Source organism: Rhinoraja longicauda, chromosome 20, assembly GCF_053455715.1.
Source record: "Rhinoraja longicauda isolate Sanriku21f chromosome 20, sRhiLon1.1, whole genome shotgun sequence".
Lineage (NCBI taxonomy): Eukaryota > Metazoa > Chordata > Chondrichthyes > Rajiformes > Arhynchobatidae > Rhinoraja > Rhinoraja longicauda.
This window is the reverse complement of record NC_135972.1, coordinates 22,314,419-22,336,173: the sequence shown is the minus strand read 5'-3', so window position 1 is coordinate 22,336,173 and position 21,755 is coordinate 22,314,419. Positions and strand designations below refer to the sequence as shown.

General features: G+C 44.3%; 1 protein-coding gene across 3 annotated transcripts in view; it reads right to left on the bottom strand.

The window, feature by feature from the left end:
* Positions 1-21,755, bottom strand: part of tmtc3 (transmembrane O-mannosyltransferase targeting cadherins 3) — a 48,927-nt gene that overhangs the window by 9,716 nt on the left and 17,456 nt on the right. For all 3 annotated transcript variants that reach the window (XM_078417199.1, XM_078417198.1, XM_078417200.1), the window contains 5 exons: positions 17,816-18,068; positions 16,141-16,289; positions 4,107-4,227; positions 3,047-3,158; positions 1,638-1,741 (listed from right to left, as the gene is read on the bottom strand). In XM_078417199.1, coding sequence (XP_078273325.1) covers positions 1,638-1,741; positions 3,047-3,158; positions 4,107-4,227; positions 16,141-16,289; positions 17,816-18,068 — 739 coding nt within the window. The remainder of the gene's footprint in view (positions 1-1,637; positions 1,742-3,046; positions 3,159-4,106; positions 4,228-16,140; positions 16,290-17,815; positions 18,069-21,755) is intronic.

Below are 21,755 nucleotides of genomic sequence, written 5' to 3'. Positions count from 1 at the left end.
ATGTGGAGTGCCTGTGCTTATTACTAATGAAATCTTTATATTGCGATTTTTGAAAGATACAACATGGAAACAGACCCCTTGGCCGACTGAGTCCACGTCGACCACCGATCACCCGTTCATACTAGTTCTATGTTATCCCACTTTCTCTTCCACTCCTTACACTCTACGGACAATTTACAGAGGGCCAATTAACCTACAAAACCACTCAGCTTTGGGATGTGGGAGGAAGCTGGTGCACCCGAAGAAAACGCATGCAATCACGGGGAGAACGTGCAAACTTCACAAAGACAGTGCCCGAGGTCAGGAGTGAAACAAGGTTTCTGGCACTGCACCACTGTGCCACATGAGAGATATCTGGATTTTTCTGATCTGGATCTGACTCTGAACTTTAGTATACTTTAGTTCATTATTATCACATTTACCGAGGTCCAGTGAAAAACTTTTGTTTGCATACTATTCAGTCAAAGAAAAGACTATATCTGATTACAATCAAACTATCCACAGTGCACAGGAACAGGATAAAGGGTAGAACATTTAGTGCAAGAAAAGTCATATTAAAGATAGTGCAAAGGTCTCCAATGAGGTAGATGAGAGGGCAGGACTGCATTGACAGAAACCTGCAATTCTAGAGTCTAGAGTGTTTAATTGACCGTGCGGTGAGAAGGGGTCCCGCTGTGCTGAACGTGGTGAGAAGATCACCTGGGCACCTGGGGAGTGCTGCGGACCCAAACAGCGAGGTTGGCCCACACACCGCAGAACAGGGAACCTGCCCGCAGAGGGAAGAGGCGAGTTCAGCCCATGCCCACCCCTGAAGACCAGGCATCGGAGAGGAGGGTGGAGGGGGTTGGCGACAGCGGTGGACGCAGGACAAAAGGCTCGGTAACAAGAACCAGGGGGACTTACCTTCTGCGCCCTCATGGATAGTTGCGGGAGGCGCCCCTCCAGGGAACATGGACTGACGAGGGCGTTCAAGGAGAGGGATATTGGTTCGCGGTTCGACCAGAATTGAGGCGAAGGCTGCGACGGGCTTTTGTGACCAGCTGCAGCTGGGAATGTGAAATGGCACTAAAATGGCATATGATATGGACAGAGTTGGCTGTTCTGTACATTCTGTGCTAACCAGGGAATGGTTCTTATGTATGGTGACAGTCTTGCTGATATGTGTGCAAAAAAAAGTATTTCTCTCTACCTTGGTACACGTGATAGTATAGAAACCATTGAACCTTTGTCACATGGACTGAAACCAAAGAATGAAATCCTTACTTGAGGCAACATAACAGGTCTGTAAACACAGTGCTCATAGATAAAAACCAAGGGTTATGCGCAACTGGTTTTGGCTACTTAAACTGAGTAGAGGGGGAGGGCCAGGATGCAGAGTTCAGGTCAACTCTAATGAAAGGGATTATTCATTACACAATGAATCGTATAAAAATTGAAAAGCATCATAATGCTGAAATGAGTTACAGGGATAGAGGCAATAAACCAAATAAACCAATAAACCAAAGCTAGATTGAGCAGAAATAAGCACACGTTATTTCTGAGGACAGTAAATGCTAGAGTGAAAACAAGATTTAATGCAAGATAACATGTACCAACTTGGCTCAGGCGCCCCCTGGCCATGTAGACAGTCAAAATACCTGTGGCATGAGAGACTTTGCCAGCATGTAGGCATCTTCGGCTTCTTTGGTTTTGTTCAGGTTTTTGTACGTTCTTCCGACATTCATATGGGCACCAATATCATCTTTGTGACAAATAGATAAAACAATAATCACATTGCTACAACAACATTTTGCAGATAGACACAAAGTGCTGGAGTAAATCAAACGGTTAGGCAGCATCTCTGGAGAACATGGATGCTTCTTCAGACTGATGGGGGGGGTGGAAGCAAGAAGAAAAGAACAGGAAACGTCAGCAGATGACCTCAGGCAGGGTAGTTCCCTGATGCGCCAATTGTTGCCTGGGCCAGCCTTGATTTGTCCTTTAAGTTTAGTTTAGTGATTCAGCGTGGAAACGGGGCCTTCGGCCCAGAGTCCACGCCAACCAGCAATAACCTGTCCACTGGTTCTATCCCACACACTAGGGACAATTTAACAAAGCCAATTAACCTATAAAACTGCACGTGTTTGGAATGTGGGATTAAACCGGAGCACCCGGAGAAAACCCCAAGCAGTCACAGGGAGAACATACTAACTCCATACAGACAGCACCTGTAGTCAGGATCGAAAAAGAGTCCCTGGTGCTGTAAGGCAGCAACTCTACCGCTGCGCAACTGAGCCATCCTGTTCTTTTCTTCCTTCCAGATTTCCCCTACAATCAGTCTGAAGAAGGGCCCCGACCCAAAACGTCATCAACGTATCCAGAGATGCTGTCTTATCCAGAGTTACTCCAGCATTTTATGTCTATAGAGTCAGAGTTATACAACGTGGAAACAGGCCCTCCGGCCCAATTTGTCCACACCGACCAACATGTGTCATCTGCACTAGTTCTACCTGCCTGCGTTATCCCTCTAAACCCATCCTATACATGTATCTCTGCCTATCTTTGGTATAAACCAGCATCAGCAGTTCCTTTTTGTTACCAACATTTTGCAGGCATTTACACTTATCCAACTTCCAAACAGGTTGACTGGGGGCTCCAAGCTCGCATATTAAATTCAAGCAACCTACCTCAACTTCAAAACTATTATAACTTGGGACAGAAAGGAAAACATCTAGAAACATGTGCAAAAACTGTCATGACTGACAGTTGGCAATGATCCAGTTCCCAAAGTGATACAAGCAGCATCAGAAAAAGAGTTAAATGTGGCGCAAATAAATTGTTTTAGCACACCAATTTGGAACCAGTTTTCCTGGGTCTGATTTGGCAGCACAACAAAGTCGACCGCATGGCCACCATCTCTCTCACGGTGTGAAAGCAGACATACGCAACATGTCAATTGCCCTCTCAACCATAGTGGTAAATGATTCATTCCTTATCTCTCAACAACTGCACAAGGGAAACGCCCAACTGCCAAAGCCACCCTCACACTGTGTGAAGAATGTGTTACCTGGTTGAACTCTTGTGGCTTGAATGAAGTACTTCAAAGCCTCCCCATAGTCGTGCTCATTTTCCAAAGCATGTCCCACATTATTCCAGAGTTTTGCGTTATTTTTATTGACCTTCAATTAAAAAAAAATTAAACATTGTCGACATTTGGCACACTGGCCTTCACTCAAGCCATTTTGTATAGAAGATAGACACAAAGTGCTGGTGTAACTCAGCGGATCAGGCAACATTTCTGGGGAAAAAGGATAGATGACGTTTCGGGTCATCTCTCCATAGAAGCTGCCTGCCCCGCTGAGTTACTCCAGCACTTTCTGCCTATCTTTTGTATAAATAAGCGTCTGCAATTCTTTGATTTTACATTGTGCATAGAGGCTGGGTTGTCATGTTGCAAATGTGCAAGACCTTAATGAGGCTTGGAGTATTATGTTCAGGTTTGGTCACCCAGCATCATGAAAGATGTCATTAAGCTGGATAGAGTGCAGAGAAGATGTATGAGGATATTGCCAAAAGAGTCTGAGAGCCTGAGGTATAGGAAGAAGTTGGATAGGCTCAGACTTTATTCCTTGGAGGGCAGGAGGCTGAGGGGTGATCTTATAGAGGTGTATAAAATCATGAGGTGAATAGGAAAGGTGAATGCATTTTCCCCACGGTTGGGGAATCGATTATTAGAAGGCACAGGATAAAGGCAAAAGGGAATGGTTAAACAAAAGGCTGAGGGGCAGCTTTCTCAACGCAGTGTGTATATGGAGCGAGCTGCAGAAGAAATGGCAGAGGCAGGTACAATAACAATAATTAAGTAACTTGGACTGGTGCATGGATAAGAAGAGTTTAGAAGGATGTGGGCTAAACACACACACAAATGAGACTAGCTCAAATAGGCACGCTCAGCATGGGCAAGTTGGGCCAAAGGCCCTGTTACTATGACTGTAAGGTTTGACTTTACAACAGTACTTTGGCAGTTAGAAAATAAAAATCCCAAGTTTTAAATGATTATACTAACAATCATTTCTGAACCAAGGTTCATACCCCCACTTGCCATTCCTAATAAAATGTCATGGTACCTTCAGACCAGACATGAAGAGTGTGTATTCAGACTCCCAATCCCAATTTCGGTATATTGTTTTACTGGTGTGGGCAATAAGTAGAATCGTCAGGCCAATCCAAGCCAGCTTCTTTAGGTATCTGAAAGAAAAATGAAACTTGTCAGTGAGCTGACAACATGCGCAGAATATTAATTCTTACTGCAGGGCGGCACAGTGACGCAGCGGTAGATTTGTAGCCTTACAGCTCTGAGACCCGGGTTTGATCCCGAGTACAGGTGCTGTCTGCTCGGAGTTTGTACGTTCTCCTTGTGACTGTGTGTTTTCTTCAGGTCTCTTGTTTCCTCCCACATTCCAATTACATGCAGGTTTGTAGGTTAATACAATACAATACAATAAATCGTTATTGTCATTGTACAGGGTTACTACGAGATCGGGAATGCGCCTTCCATACGATGCAATAAATGAATTAGCTAATCAGTATAAATTTATACAACCCAGTGAAACAAAATTAGAAACAGATTTAAAACAGTATAAAGTTCAAGTAGATCTGTGCCGGTTCACTGTGCGATGTGACCATCCGGCTCAGCAGGACCGGTTCATAGCAGCTATGGCCCTGGAGATGTTCCAGAGTCTAGCGTCTGCCCGATGGTAGAATTTCGAACAGACTGTTGCAGGGGTGTGAGGAGTCTTTGTGAATGCTGATGGCTTTTCTGAGGCATCGTGTGTTGTAGAGTCCCTCCAAGGCTCCTGTAAATAGTTCCTAGTGTGTAGGATAGAGCTAGTGTGTAGGTGGTGATTGTGGTTGGCACAGACCCGGTGGGCCAAAGGGCCTGTTTCCACGCTGTATCTCTAAAACTAAAACTACCACAAATAATAGCCAGTATTTGTCCCAAGTTGCTTACACAATTATAGAGCACACATGAAAACATGAGTGGGAATCGATTGTCATCTATGTAAAACAGCCTAGGGCAATGTCATCTAGTACAGCATTGGAGAGGGCTTCAGGTACCTTGCTGTTACTAAACGTTCACTCACATTTGATTGTCTCACAATTGTCCAGGAATTTTGGCATATGCAAAATGGCTGCCTCGCTTCCCACAGTATTATGCCACAAAGTATTTCACTGTGAGGTGCATTGGGAATCCTGATGTCTTAAGGGGCCCCAAAGAAATGCAATGTTTTTTTCTTAATGCTGCCTGAAATGCCTGTGCAAAATGATTTTACCCAGCCCCATCAGTTGGTTGGTGGAAACAAGGAACTGCAGATGCTGATTTACAAAGAAAGTCACAAAGTGCTGGAGTCACTCAGTCGGTTAGGCAGCATCTCTGGAGAACAATAGACAATAGACAATAGGTGCAGGAGTAGGCCATTCAGCCCTTCGAGCCAGCACCGCCATTCAATGCGATCATGGCTGATCACTCTCAATCAGTACCCCGTTCCTGCCTTCTCCCCATACCCCCTCACTCCGCTATCCTTAAGAGCTCTATCCAGCTCTCTCTTGAAAGCATCCAACGAACTGGCCTCCACTGCCTTCTGAGGCAGAGAATTCCACACCTTCACCACCCTCTGACTGAAAAATGGCCGTTCTAAATGGCCTACCCCTTATTCTCAAACTGTGGCCCCTTGTTCTGGACTCCCCCAACATTGGGAACATGTTATCTGCCTCTAATGTGTCCAATCCCCTAATTATCTTATATGTTTCAATAAGATCCCCCCTCATCCTTCTAAATTCCAGTGTATACAAGCCCAATCGTTCCAGCCTTTCAACATACGACAGTCCCGCCATTCCGGGAATTAACCTAGTGAACCTACGCTGCACGCCCTCCATAGCAAGAATATCCTTCCTCAAATTTGGAGACCAAAACTGCACACAGTACTCCAGGTGCGGTCTCACCAGGGCCCGGTACAACTGTAGAAGGACCTCTTTGCTCCTATACTCAACTCCTCTTGTTACGAAGGCCAACATTCCATTGGCTTTCTTCACTGCCTGCTGAACCTGCATGCTTCCTTTCATTGACTGATGCACTAGGACACCCAGATCTCGTTGAACTCCCCCTCCTCCTAACATGAGGTTGGGATTCTTCTTCAGATTGATTCAGTTGGTATGTTCTTGTAGACAGTGGAGTCAGAGCCTCAGGATACAAAATATTCTGATGCCATAATATACACCATGTTGTCCACTCGGTTTCCTTTCACTTTTTGCACTGGCTGCTGTATTCGTGTATGGTTTGATTTGACTGTACAGCATGCAAAGCAAACTTTTTTTTCACTCTATCTCATTACACTTAAGGGCAGCACGGTGGCGCAGCTGGTAGAGCTGCAGCCTCTCAGCACCAGGAACTCAGGCTCCATCTTGAGCTCGTGTGCTGTCTGTGTGGATTTTGCACGTTCTCCAGACAAGACGAAATAAATGCTTGCAGTACAGCAAAGCTGATTTGGAACACTGGGAATAATTGAGGAAAATAGTCTAAATAAATGTAAGGGAAAGTTGGACAAGCACTGGGAGAAAAGAGTGGTGGGACGTATTAATCGAATTGGATGAAGCTGGAGACTTTTGGCAGACATAAACCAGAGCATGGACTAAGGAGAGATGGACAAACATTATTGCATTAGCTAATGCTTTAGCAGAAGTATGTCAAGCATAATTCCGAATCTGGGCCACAAGATTTTATGTAAACCATTGTATTTACTTTAAAGTCCTTAATATTAATAATCAACAACAAATAAATTGGACGTCTTTCCCAAATTTCCATTTAACGCATGTTCAAAGCACCGCTACAAAGCCTGCTTCATTATCATCAGCTTTTCTGGGCAATAACAGATGGACAACATATGGGGCACAAAATAAAAATGTTTCTTATCCAAATTAATCAACAACGTAATCTGTTGCTGATTTGTTTGCACACGCACTAGCAAAGTCACTGTAGCTTTCACAGTTATAGAGCATGGAAATAGGCCTTCGGCCGTACTCGTCCATGCCGACCAAGATGCCCCGTCTAAATTTGTCCCATTTGCTGTGTTTGGCCCATATCCCTCGATACCTTTCCAATCCATGTACCTCCGCAAATGTCTTTCAAATGCTGTTACAGTACCTGCCTCAACTACCTCCTCTGGCAGCTCGTTCCGATACCCACCACCCTCCGAGTGAAAATATTGCCTCTTAGGTTCCTATTAAAACTTCCCCTTCTCTTTCTCTGACCTTTCCTTAGTTATAGATACAGATGGTAGATACATTGATAAGATAGAGCAACATGGAAGAGCTAAAGGAAATAAAAACTTCAAGCCAATTTAGTTACACTGCCCCATCTCACAAAATCATTTTGGACTTATCTCTTGTCTATGGCTCCATCTGTAAATGTAGGGCCTCCTTTTGTAACAGGAAACTGGAGTAAATAAGCTTAAAGGAATGAACACGAGAACAAAAAAGTATTAAAAATTAGTTGGACAGACACCATTTCGAATGCTCGTCTGGGCTGTGAAAAAGTTGGCTCTGAGATGGTGGATGTACTGGTTGGGAATTTTCAAAATTTCATAGCTTCCACAGAGATTACAGGTAGTAAATGTAATCACACTATACTTTAAATGGGGGAGAAAGCCACCAGGGAACTACACACCAATAAGCCTGATATCAATAGGATAAAGTTGCTGAAAACTTTTTTTAAAAATGTGATAACAAGTTGCTTTGATAATAATGATGCGATTGAGCTAAGTCAACATGGATTTACAAAAGGTAAATTACATTTGACTAATTTGATTGTGATGCATTTAGACTTCAAGAAGACCTCCGTTAAGGTTCTCACTGCCACAGACAGCTGTGGAGGCCAAGACAATGGGTATTTATAAAGCAGAGATTGACAGGTTCTTGATTAGTAAGGGTGTCAAACGTTTCGGGGAGAAGGCAGGAAAATGGGGTTGGGAGGGAAAAATAGATCAGCCTTGATTGAATGGCAGAGTAGACACAATGGGCCGAATGACTAATTGAATTTAAAAAGGTGTCACACAAAAGATGTTTATGGTGGCACAGCAGTAGAGCTGTTGCCTCACATCACCAGAGACCCAGGTTCGATCATGACCTCAGATGTTGTCTGTTTTAGGGTTTTATTGATGGGCCAATTAGCCTACAAAACCGCAGGTCTTTGGGATGTAGGAGGAAACCAGAACACCCGGAGGAATGTGCAAACTGCACACAGACACGGTAAAATTGTAAATTGTCCCTTGTGCATAATACAGTGCTAGTGTACGGGGTGATCGCTGGTTGGCGCGGACTATGTGGGCCGAAGGATCTGTTTCCACACTGCACGGTAGCGCAGCGGTAGAGTTGCTGCTTTACAGCGAATGCAGCGCCGGAGACTCAGGTTCAATCCTGACTACGGGTGCTGCACTGTAAGGAGTTTGTACGTTCTCCCCGTGACCTGCGTGGGTTTTCTCCGAGATCTTCGGTTTCCTCCCACACTCCAAAGACGTACAGGTATGTAGGTTAATTGGCTGGGTAAATGTAAAAATTGTCCCTAGTGGGTGTAGGATAGTGTTAATGTATGGGGATCACTGGGTGGCACGGACTTGGAGGGCCGAAAAGGCCTGTTTCCGGCTGTATATATATGATATGATATGATATGATATGATCTCTAAAATCTAAATGTTAGAATTTTATTTTTGAATTTTTCAATCACTCTAACTTCTTCACTGGGAAGATAGGATTCAAACCCATGTCTCGGGGTCAATGGTCCACACTTCTAGATGTTGACCCAGGAAATTTACTTTACTTTAGACTTTAGAGATACAGCACGGAAACAGGCCCGTCAGCCCACCAAGTCCACGCCGAACAGCAATCACTCCGTTACCAACAGTATCCTACACTCTAGGGACAATCTTACAATTTTTTACCAATGCCAATTAACCTACAAATCTGTACGTCTTTGAAGTGTGGCAAGAAATCAGAGCACGCAGAGAAAACCTATGTGGTCACAGGGAAACGTACTAACTCTGTGCAGACAGCGTCCATAGTCAGGATTGAACCTGGTCTCTGGCGCTGTAAGGAAGTAACTCTACCGCTGCCGCCCATACCCACTAAACCATACTTGCTTACAGATCGCAAGCTGCAATGGGCTAGCTTAAAGCGAGGCCAGCTTCATTATAGCAAACGCAAAATCTGACAGCTCCAGTTTACCCTTGAGTCCTAATTCCCTCCCAGCAGTGTCTGTCCATCAAACAACAGGTCTTTGGGTCTGTTCACAATTACTAGAAACATCTGTCGCCTCGAGTGGTGCCTCTCCTTCAAACGCAAAGTAGTGGGCACCCCAACATTCTTCCCTAATCCCCAATGTGGAAAATACTCCGTCAAGAGGTTGAGGGGAGACCTGATAGAATTTCATAAAATTATGAGGCATAGCTAAGGTAGTCAGAACCTTTTTCACCCAGGATGAAATGTCAAAGATTAGAGTCTAGCTTTAAGTTTTTTTTTAAAACACAAATGGCGGTGGATGTCTGAAACATGCTGCCAGGATGAGTGGTGGAGGCAGTTATTATGGTGGCGATTAAGAGGCTTTTAGATCGGCACATGGATATGTAGGGAATGGAGAGGTTGGATCAAGTGCAGGCAGAGGAGATTAGTTTAACCTGGCATCATGTTCAGTGCAGACATTGTGGGCTGAAGGGCCTGTTCGTGTTCTCTGTTCCCAGGTAACCTAAGAGAAAGCAATTTTCCGACTTTGCACGAGAAGTTTCTGACTAACAGTCTAAAAATAATTGGATGTACAACATATTCAAGAAAAATACATCCAAGGCAGGATGAAATTTATTCATGTGTTGCAACCATTGCCACCTGCAAAGCAACTTCTCTTCCATCGATCCAGCCACACTTCACGCTGCCTCAGCACGACCATCAGCATAATCATGGACAAGTCTCACCCTGGTCATTCCCTCTTCTCCCCTCTCATCAGGCAAGAGGTACAGAAGTGTGAAAACGAACACCTCTAGACTCCAGGTCAATTTCTTCCCTGATAATAACAATAAACCAAACTGATGTGCATGAAATTGCTGTTGGTAGACATTCCATTCAACTGTACTTCATCAAAACTGGAGAATTCCACCACCTCAGCAACACCCCAGAAGAATATCTTTTGACCAGATCTGCTTGCCTTTGGCTGAGACTGAGCAAATATCGGAATTGGCAGAATAGGTCCACTCAAAGATACAGAGGAGCACGTGATTCCAAGGATCAAAATGGCACCCCAAATTGTTCTAAAGATTTAGCCTACTGGACTTTACTTGCCATGGTCCTAAACAAACCAAATTTCTTCACGGTCATCTCCGTCTCTCTTCTTCTTTACCATTGGACAACTTTCCTTCCAAACTCTTGATCACCTACCCTCATTTCTTACCATAGCTTGGTGGCAAATTATCTTTGACAGGCCTTTCGGTCCATCCAGTCCTCGCCGACCAGAAATCACCCAGCCAACAATCACTATCCTACACCCTAGGGACAATTTACAATTTTACCAAAGCCAATTACCTAAAATCTGCACGTCTTTGAAGTGTGGGAGGAAACCAGAGCACCTGAAGAAAATCCACAGTCACAGGGAGAACGTACCAACTCCGTACGGACAGCACCCATAGTCAGGATCTGGCGCTGGAAGGCAACAACTCTACTGCTGTACCACAGCTGCCCAAAGCTGTTAAGTATTTCCACATTAAAGGTGCCGAGGACAAACCCATCGAGCCCATACAGGATTTCAGCAGGGCATTCTCATCATCCTCCTCTATCCCAAAAAGCTGGAGTAACTCAGCTGGTCAGGCAGCATCTCTGGAGAGAAGGAATGGGTGACGTTTTGGGTCGAGACCCTTCTTCAGACTGATGTCAGGGGGGAGCGGGACAAAGAAAGGATATAGGTGGAGACAGGAAGACAGTGGGAGAACTGGGAAGGGGAAGAGAGGGACAGAGGAGCTATCTAAAGTTAGAGAAGTCAATGTTCATACTGCTGGGCTGTAAGCTGCCCAAATATGAGGTGCTGGTCCTCCAATTTACAGCACCTGGGGAGACCCACGTGATGACAGGAAGAATGTGCAAACTCCACACTCCCAGGGTAAGGGAGTCTAAAACTAGAGGGTAGAGATTGAAAGAGAGAGGGGATTCATAGGAGACCCATATGGTGGGTATCTGGAACAAACTCCAGAGGAGGTATTCGAGGCATGTCTATAATAAAATGTATAGAAAAGAACTGCAGATACTGGTTTAAATTAAAGGTAGACACAAAATGCTGGAGTAACTCAGCGGGACAGGCAGCACCTCTGGAGAGAAGGAATGGGTGACGTTTTGGGTCGAGACCGAAAAAGCCTGAAGAAGGGTCCCAACCCAAAGCGTCACCCATTCCTTCTCTCCAGATAAGCTGCCTGTCCCGCTGAGTTACTCCAGCATTTTGTGTTTCCCAGGTCTATAACAACATATGAAAGACATTTGGACAGGTACATGGATAGGAAAGGTTTAGAGGGATATGGGTCAAATGCAGGCAAATAGGACTAGCTCAGAAGGGCAACTTGGTCAGCTTACATGTGTTGGGCCAAAGGGCCTGTTACACTGTTGTATACTTCCAAAGAGACAGCACCCAAGGTCAGGATCGAGTTGGATGACTGGAGATGTGTGGCAGCAATGCTAACAGCTGTGCCATCATGTTTTCCTAGTTGTGGCTTGGCATCAAATTGCCTCTGGGAATGCTGCAAAGTGTCTTGGCCCAATTTAGAAAGTTCACAAAAATATATATATAAATAAATAAAAATAAACTCTGCACGCTAGCTGTAGTGCTGCCAGCAGTCCTCGGGGACTGCCAGGAAGGCCTCCTCCGCTCCTACAAGACATCAGACATTTACGGGTCACCTCTTGTCCTGAACGTGGTACTCTCATTCCAAAAGGATGACAGCCTTAGAGTTGCATGGTGCAGAAACAGGCCCTTCAGCCCATTATATCCGTGCTCGCCCCCAAATAGCTACAAATAGGTCCTCCCCGGGTTTCGACAGGATTCTGTTCCTGAGAAGCTGATCAGTTCCTAAGTGGGAAATGAACAAAAGGAGTGTGTGGGAGGGGATAGCAGGAAACAGTGGTGTAGGAAAGAACAGCAGATGCTGGTTTACACCAAAGATAGACACCAAATGCTGGAGTAACTCAGCCGGTCAGACAGCATATCTGAGAATAGGAATAGGTGACATTTTGGGCCAAGACTCTTCTTCAGACTCAGGCCTTAAAATGAGAAAATAAAGAATTGCCCATCTACTTGAACAGACATTACAGAGACTTGGAAGTGGCAGGATGGCACCGGTACATGGCAACTCTTTGCATGCTGTTCCAGAAGAGGATCTATTGTACATCAAATATAGTGTAATTTGCCTGGTTAGCATACAGAACAAATATTTTACTGTATCTTTGTACATGCGACAATAAATTAACTAGACACTGGGTGAATTAGGCTTATATTCATTGCAGTTTAGAAGAATGAGTGCGGATATCTTGAAAACCGACGGTATTCTAAAAGAACTACATAGCTGAGAGATACAGCATGGAAACAGGCCCTTCGGCCCATCGAGTCAACGATGATCATCGATCATTCATTCACACTCGTTCTACGTTATCCCACCTTCGTGCCCACTCCCTACACGCTAGGGGGAATTTACTTACAAACCCGCACATCCATGGAATGTGGGAGGAAACCGGAGCACCTGGAGGAAACCCACGCGGTCACAGGGAGAACGTGCAAACACCACACAGACAGCACCTGATGTCAGGGGCAAACGCGGCTCCCTGGTGCCGCAAGGACACTGGAGGAGACTGGACAGACTAAATACAGGAAGGATGTCCTGGAAGGAAGGTGGGAAAACAAGGAGAGGGATCACATGGATAAGGGGCAGGCTATTGAAGAGTGATGAGATGAAAACAACATTTTTCCCCCCCAAGAGTAATGAACCTGTGTAATTCTCTACCAAACATCAAATTATTAAATGCATCCAAGGAAGAATTAGAGATGTTCTTGGGGAAAAAGGGTTCTGGAATTTTCTCCTCCCCAAATATTCAGTGAATTTTTAAAAAATCCTTCTAATCTGCTTTCTATTCTGAGCCAAGACTGCTGCTGAGAATGGATTAAGGTTTGAAGGAAATGAGATACTCCTCAATTATTGGACCATAACGATCTTACAAATAAAATAAAAAACCTGGCATGCCATTATGAGTCAGTATTTTCAAAAGAATATTTGAGGAGGAAAATTAAACTGAGTCACATCCTGAGATTTTGGCCAAGGGGTTCACAATGGACAAACGTGGTGCCATTTTGTAAAGCAGGATGGAAGGATCCCATGAAAAATTATTTATGCTGTTTACTTGACAACGAGCAAAATTACCCACAGAACTTGGCAATAACCACATTTTGAAATGTAGTACGTTTATTTCATTATAAACTACGAATCAGTGCAGCCAAATCATACATCAGCAATGCGATAATAACAGATCAACTATTTCTTTTCCCCCAGTGATGTTATTTGGTGGATACGTTAAGGTGGCACAGTGGTGCAGCTGGTACCGTTGCCACACAGCACCAGAGACGGCTCAATCCTGACCTCAGGTGCTGTCTGCGTGGAGTTTGCACGTTCTCCAAGTGACTGTATGGGTTTCTTCCGGGTGCTCTGGCTTCCTGCCACATCCCAAAGAGGTGTGGGTTTTCAGGTTAATTGGCCACTGTAGAATTGCTCCCTAGTGTGCAGGGTGTGCATGAGAAAGTGGGATAACATAAAACTAGTGTAAACAGATGATCGATGTGGACTCTGCGGGCCGAAGGGCCCGTTTCCATGCAATATGTCTAAACTAAATATTGTCCATATTGTGAGTAGTGAGGAAGATTCTCCAAGATTTTGATTGAATGAAAGGTGGATAGAGCACAGGATTAATCTCAACAAATTTTGGGGTGATGTATTTTTAGACGTCAAATAGCAGTTGAACATTTCAAATGGTAGGGCACTCGGGTATGTTAATGAACAGAAAGACCGAGGGGTCTGAGTCCATAATTCCCCAACAGTGGCAAGTCAAGGTGAGGTGAGGTGGTGGAGATGGAATATGGCATGCTTCCCTTACAGGGCATGGATTACAACTTTACAAAATACAGGTTAGGCTGCAATTGGACTAGTGTGTGGAATTCTGGTTGAATTATGTGATTGGAAGGACTTGAGAAGATTCACCAGGATGTTGTCTGGATTGGAGTACTTTAGTTGTAGGGAGAGATTAGATAGGCTCAGTTTGTTTTCCCGGGGCAAAGGAGGATAAAAGGTGACCTGACAGAAGTGTGTAAGAGTGTGAGAAACATAGGTAGGGTGAATAATCAGAATCTTTTTCCTACAGGAAGGGCACCAAAAATAAGAAGGCATAGGTTAAGATGAGGGGAGGGATGTTAACCCAATCATCCATGGGATCATTCTGGTAAACCTCCTCTGGACCCTCTCCAATGCCAGCACATCCTTCCTCAGATATGCGGCCCAAAATTGATGACAATACTCCAAATGTGGTCTATAAAGTAGTCTTATAAATGTAGTTTTATAAAGCCTCAGCATTACATCCTTGTTTTTATATTCTAGTCCTCTCAAAATAAAAGTGTGACCCCATAAGGAGAGACTGTATGGGCGAGGTCTTTCCCTGGGTTATAGGAGGCTGCAGGGTGACCTTACAGTGGTTTATAAAATCATGAAGGGAATAGACAAGGTGGATAATCACGGCCTTTTCCCCAGCATAGGGGAACTTAAAACTGGAGGGGGTAGGTTTAAGGTGAGAGGAGAGGGCTGCTCCAAGCATTGAGCAGCGAGTAGAAAACAGCTTTTGCAATTTCTTGGACCTAACAAGTCATCTTCAGATTAGGACAGCTAGCCAAGAACAAAGCAAAAACCGTGGGGACAGAATGTGATATTAGTCATCATAACACATTGCAGTAAAGTCAAAATATTATGACCACTGGAATCCTAAATTATAAACAGAAAATATTGGAATCACTCAATTAGTTCAGGCAGCTTAGGAGAGAGGAACAGTTAACATTCCATCTGACTTGACAAAATAAAAACTTGAAGTGGTTCTCAAAACTTTAACTTTGTTACCTCACCTCATATGCAATCAGACTTCAGCGAGTTCAGCCCTTTCTATTTAAACTTGCTTTATAGAAAAGGTTGGACAAATACTTGGCTGGAAAAGTTGCAAGTTTATGAGGAAAAGACAGAGCGAAAGGGATATCAAATAGCCTCTTCCAAAGGACTGGCACTGAAATGATGGGCCAAAGGACCTCCTCCCGACCTACATCATTCTGTGAGCCAAGAGTGTTAATGTGTTTTTTAAAAAGTCCAACTAGAACCAGATGCTTCCTGGATGTCTGTGAATTAGCAATGCCGAGTTTTTTACAACCTAACATTGTAGATAATAAAAATATACTCTGGTGTTATCGCGATCTGTTCAGGCTGCCAACAGTGCAGAGTGCCAAGGTGATTGAGGAGTTGTGAAACTTAAGTTGCTCCTCATCTTGTGTTTGAATATGACAATTGTAGTAATTTGCTCGAATTAGCAGGAGACATGTTAAAAAGGCGGCTGTAAATTTCTACTTTGATTAACTCAGCGCGCACTTTATAACCTTTGATGTCTGTAACACCATTCCGGATATCAAGACATCCCAAACCGCAGTAAGCTAATGAAGAATATATTGAACTATATTCAGTAACAAGTAGGAAACACCAGCTTACATCCATTAACTATCTGGTCACAACTTGAAACATAAACTATGGGTGCTATCTGTCCGGAGTTGGTACATTTTCCCTGTGACCACATGGGATTTCTCCGGAAGCACCAGTTTCCTCCCACATTCCAAAGTTGTGCAGGATTTGTAGGTTAATTGACCTGTAAAATTGTCCTTAGTAGGATAGAACTAGTGTGATTGCTGGTCGGCATGGACTCGATGGGGCGAAGGGCCTGTTTCCATGCTGTATCTCTAAACTAAACAATACAGAGCTGTTTGTAACTCAAGTTTAACTTTTACTTAGACAGTACCGTGTTCCCGCTATCTTCTTCCATCCGTGGGCAACCAGCAAACAGAACCCCATGCTCGGTACATACAGCACTCTCTCTGCTACCACGAAGCCGACAGGGAAGAACAGGTTTGATGCCGGAATAAAGGGTAATACCATGAAAGAAAGTGCCTGGAAGAAGAGAACATAGTTTGTCATTCCTAAAATGGAAGATCTGCCAAGCAACAAAACATCTAGATAGACCTAAACAATATTGCTCCATGTACCTTACAGAGAATGAGAGAGGGAGAACAGATGTGTCACAGACCAAGGCATTCAGAGGGAATGGGAAGACAATGGCTTGTTGCTGAGGAAGGTTTAGAGGGAAGAAGGGGAATTGGAGTAGTTAGAAGGATTGCAGAGCAAATTCCAGTTAGTAAAGATAGGCACAAAGTGTTGGAATAACTCAGCAGGTCACACACCATCTCTGGAGAAAAAGGATGGGTGACATTTCGGGTCTGGACCCTTCTTTAGTCTGCAGAAGGGTCCAGACCCAAAATGTCGGTCTGAAGAAGGGTTTCGAACCAAAACATCACCCATCCTCTCTCTCCAGAGATGCTGCCTGACCTGCTGAGTTACTCCAACACTTTGTGTCTATCTTTGGTATAAACCAGCATCTGCAGTTCTTTGTTTCTACGCTCTAGAGTTAGTAAATCTTGGTCCAGTATTTCAGTGTCCTGAATCAACGCAATCTTCACAGAAACAGGACACAAAGTGCTCGAATAACCCAGCGGGTCAGGCAGCGTCCTTGCACAACATGGATAGGTGGCGTTTCGGGTTAGGTCCCTTCTCAGAATGATTGAGGGGGCTGGGGAGGAAGGGAGGAAAGAAAGCCAGAAGAGAGGAGGGGCAGGACAAAGCATAGCAGGTAGAACTAGAGAACGCAGCCTCAATATAAAAGGACATACCTTTAGATTTGAGAATAGGAAGCATTTCTTTAGCCAGCGTTGTGAATCGGTGGAATTCATTGGCACAGATGGCGATGGAGGCCAAGACATTGGGTATTTTTTAAAGTGGGGATTGATAGGTCCTTGATTAGTAAGAGCGTCAAAGGTTACTGGTAGAAGGCAGAAGAATGGGGCTGAGAGGAAAAAATATCAGCCATGATTGAATGGTGGACCAGATTCCATGGGCCCGATGGCCTAATTCTGCTCCTATGACTCCTACCCTCCCGGTAACAGTTGAACACAGGCGAGGGCAATCGTCAAAAATGTGCAAATCACTACCATAAAGTTAATGCCAGTTGGGATTAAAACTGTTGAGATTCATTTCAAGAAGATAAGTTGGCAAAATATTTTATTGCAACTGCTTAATTATTAGTTGAGTCAGTATTTCTTAATTAGCTAGTTTCCAAGAGTCAGTCCGAATGCTTCGATGATAATGTGACTTCTGGGTCAGTTTGTAGCACTCAAGCCTTTGGTTTGAGACTTAAGCACCAACATCTCTGCTAATGCCTTACACAATGCCTCCGGGGCGGCACAATGGTGCAGCTGCACATTACAAAGACGTGCAAGTTTGTAGGTTAATTGGCTTCTGAAAATTGTCCCTGATCTGCAGGGTAGATCTAGGGTATGGGGATCGCTGGTCGGCATGAACTCAATGGGCTCGCCGTATCTGTAAATTAAACTAAAATAAACGTGCCGTCTCTGAAATCTTACCATTAGTACAACTTGAGATGATTCCCCAGGGTTGCGAAGGCTGTAATGGATCAGCAGGGCCACTAAAATGTAGAAAGCAAGAGTGGCGAGGTTTCGAACGTCCAGGATTGATTCCACAAGTGGCACGGTGCCCATTGTCCAGTCACAGCACAATTCTGATGGATTCAGAAGGAGCCAGCCATTCAACGGCAAGAGGTAGTTGAAAGTGAGCTGTCTTGTGGGACTCGGACTCACAGCAGCGGGATTGTCAAACCTGTCACAGTAAATTCAAAAAGTATCAGCAAAGTGTGAAGATCAATCCCATTAATCGTAAAATAAAACCTGCATTTACACTGGCTTTACCCGAAAACAAAGTACCCTATTGAATTTGACAGAGTGCTTTCTGACCATATTTTACACTGGGTTTTTGCTCAGCCAGAAATTACAACAGATGACTGATGAGCAAGAGGGAGTAGAAACACAGAAAATAGGTGCAGGAATAGGCCATTTGGCCCTTTGAGCTAGCAGCGCCATTCAATATGATCATGGCTGATCATCCAAAAACAGTACCCTGTTCCTGCTTTCTGCCCAAATCCCTTGATTCCGTTAGCCTAAGAGTTATATCCAATTCTCTCTTGAAAACATCCAGTGAATTGGCCTCCACTGCCTTCTGTGGCAGAGAATTCCAGATTCACAACTCTCTGGGTGAAAGTTTTTCCTCATCTCAGTCCTAAATAACCTACCCCTTATAGTTACACTGTGACCCCTGGTCTGGACTCCCCCAACATCGGGAACATTTCTCCTGCATCCAGCCTGTCCAATCCCTTAAGAATTTTATTTGTTTCTATAAGATCCCCTCTCATCCTTCTAAATTCCAGTGAATATAAGCCCAGTCGATTCATTCTTTCATCATATGTCAGTCACGTCATCCAGTGAATAAACCTGATGAACCTACGCTGCACACCCTCTATAACAAGAATGTCCTTCCTAAATTAGGAGTCCAAAACTGCACACAATACTTCAGGTGTGGTCTCACCAGAGCCCCGGACAACTGCAGTAGGACCTTCTTGCTCCTATACTTAACTACTCTCGCTGTGAAAGCCAACATGCCATTCTCATTGAAACCTACTGGATAATGAAAGGCCTGGATAGAGTGGATATGGAGAGGATGTTTTCACTAGTGGAAGAGTCTAGGACCAGAGGGCACAGCCTCAGAATAAAAGGACATTTAGAATGGAGGTGAGGAGGAATGTCTTTTGTCAGAGGGTGGTGAATCTGTGGAATTAATTGCCACAGATGGCAGTGGAGGTCAAGACATTGGGTATTTTTAAAGCAGAGATTGAAAGGTTCTTGACTAGTAAGGGTGTCAAAGGTTATGGGGAGAAGGCAGGAGAATGGGGTTGAGAGGAAAAAATAGATCGGCCATGATCGATTGGCGGAGCGGACTCAATAGGCTGAATGGTCTATTACTGCTCCTATGACCTATGAACAAGAATGGTTGAGAGATTCAGAAACACTAAATCAGGAGTAGATCAGTCAGCCCTTCAAACCTATCCTTACACTCAATAGGTTTACAACTAAGGTAGACACAAAATGCTGGAGTAACTCAGCAGGTCAGGCAGTATCTCGAGAGAGAGAGAAGGAATGGGTGACGTTTCTCAAAACATCTAGATTTCTAAAAAATCTAACAATTCTAGATTTAAAAGTGATTTGAGCTAAGATACTCTTGTTCTCTGGTTAATTGGTGACTATCCATGAAAGAACACTCTAAAAATCTCTCTCGAATATTGACTCTAAAGTTTGAAGTCAGATTTACCCCCCCCCTTGTCCTATCTATTCCTTTCAAAGAGCCTCGATCAAATTACCACTTAACCTTCTACATATCAGGAAATGAAAAAAATAAAGATACAATCTCCCCCTTGAAGATTCTGAAATTGTTTAAACACATGAGATTTCGTTGATGCATTTATGAAATGCAATGACTTGTTTTGTAACAGCACGTACCAGCAGCGTTGAGCTGAGCACCTGATAACCTGTTATTTGATTGTGTTAGTTAACCGAGGAATGTGGCCCAGAAACACGAGGAACCAGCATCTGCAGTTATTTTCTTACACTTCAAAGGGCATCGATCGGCTAGCGCAATATGGTTTGAGTATCCCATGCCAAGAGCGGCTCGTCTGACATAGAACATAGGACAGTACAGCTCGTGAACAGGCCCTTCGGCCCATCATGTCTGTGCCGAACATGATGCCAAGTTAAACTGATCTCACCTGCCTGCCTGTGCATCATCCATATCCCTATATTCCTTGCATTACCATGTGCTTATCCAAAAGCCTCTTAAATGCCACTTAAATCGTATCTACCTCCACCACCACCCCTGGCAACGCATTCCAGGTCCCCACCGCTCTTCGGGTAAAAAAAAAACTTTCCCCGCACGTCTCCACTAAACTTTCTTCCTTATAGCCATGCCCTCTCGTGTTGTACATTTCCACCCTGGGAAATTGATTTTGACCGTCTACCTTATCTAAGCCTCTCATAATTTAATATATTTTGTACACGTCTCCCTCTCCCCTCAACATCGGGAGTTCCGGAGAAAAGAATCCAAGTGTATCCACCCTCTTCGTCTGAAATCAATCCAAGTCTATCCAACCTCAGTCTTAATTCCACAGGAGTCGGCCGAGAGCGGAGGTGGACCTGCGCCGTCGAGAGCGAGGAGGGCTCCCGAAAGCTACCCGGCGGGAGGCCGCCAAGCGTCGAGAGCGAGGAGGGCTACCGAAAGCTACCCGGCAGGAGGCCGCCAAGCGTCGAGAGCGAGGAGGGCTACCGAAAGCTACCCGGCGGGAGGCCGCCAAGAACGATGGAGGTCCCGGTAGGGGCTGCCGACAACAATGGGGGGGATCTGCTGAGATCGAAAGGGGCGAGTGGGCGCCTGTTGCCACATGCGGCGGCAGGCCTGGTTCTCCGCTGTGTGCAGATCTGTTTGATGAACCTCTTGTAAATTTGTCGATGCCAGAAATGTGGTGACTCTCGTGTACTGCCTAGATGAGGTCTACTGTATGATTTCACTGGGTTGCATGCAAAACAAAGCATTTCACTGTACCCAAGTACACATGACAATAAAGTATCATCGAGTCATTGAATAGTCATTTGCACTGGAGCGGGACATGAATGGAGAGCGGGGCTTAGACCCACAATTTTCCCATGCAAAATGCCATTGCAATCAAACAGCATCGGCCTGAGATCAGGTACAAATTTGAGAAAATTAAAATTGAATTCAGTGCTTGGATGTCGTGGGTGGAAAGACAAATTTAAAATAAATATTGATCCTGTTGCATTAGCATCCTTCCTAACTTTTACTCTCAGCAGTTATTAGCCTGTAGAAATGTACATGATATTTCCGCTGTTTTGATTTTTTTAGTAATTTGAAGCTGCTAGCTCAACAATTCAGTCAATCTACAGCCCCATCTACTGGCCAGGCAAGATTAGCCGTCAAGCCAATTTGTCTTTGTGATAAAACCCAAACCGCATTCTAATCTGGAGACATAAGAGTACAGATGCTGGAATCGTGAGCAAAAGAAAACAAACTGCTGGAGGAACTTTGGCCTGCCCCGCTGGGGTCGTCTTACAGTCCAAAGAAAGGTCCCGACCCGAAGCGTCGCCTGTGTATGTTGTGAGATGCTGCCTGACCCGCTAAGTTACACGAGCACTGTGTCTTCCTCCAGCAGTTTCTGTTTTTCTTTGCCCTTTTCTAACCACGACTTTTAGCTTTAGGTCAATGGAAAAGGGTTATTATATTTTACAAACGTATCAATTTACTTTGGTGTGCGTTACATTAGTCTTTTTTATTTATTGAACTTTTATGTTTATGATGTTATCTTTTGATGTGTTTACAGACCTGTTATGCTGTTACAAGTAAGAATAACATTGTTTTGTTTCGGCACATATGACAATTAAACTCTCG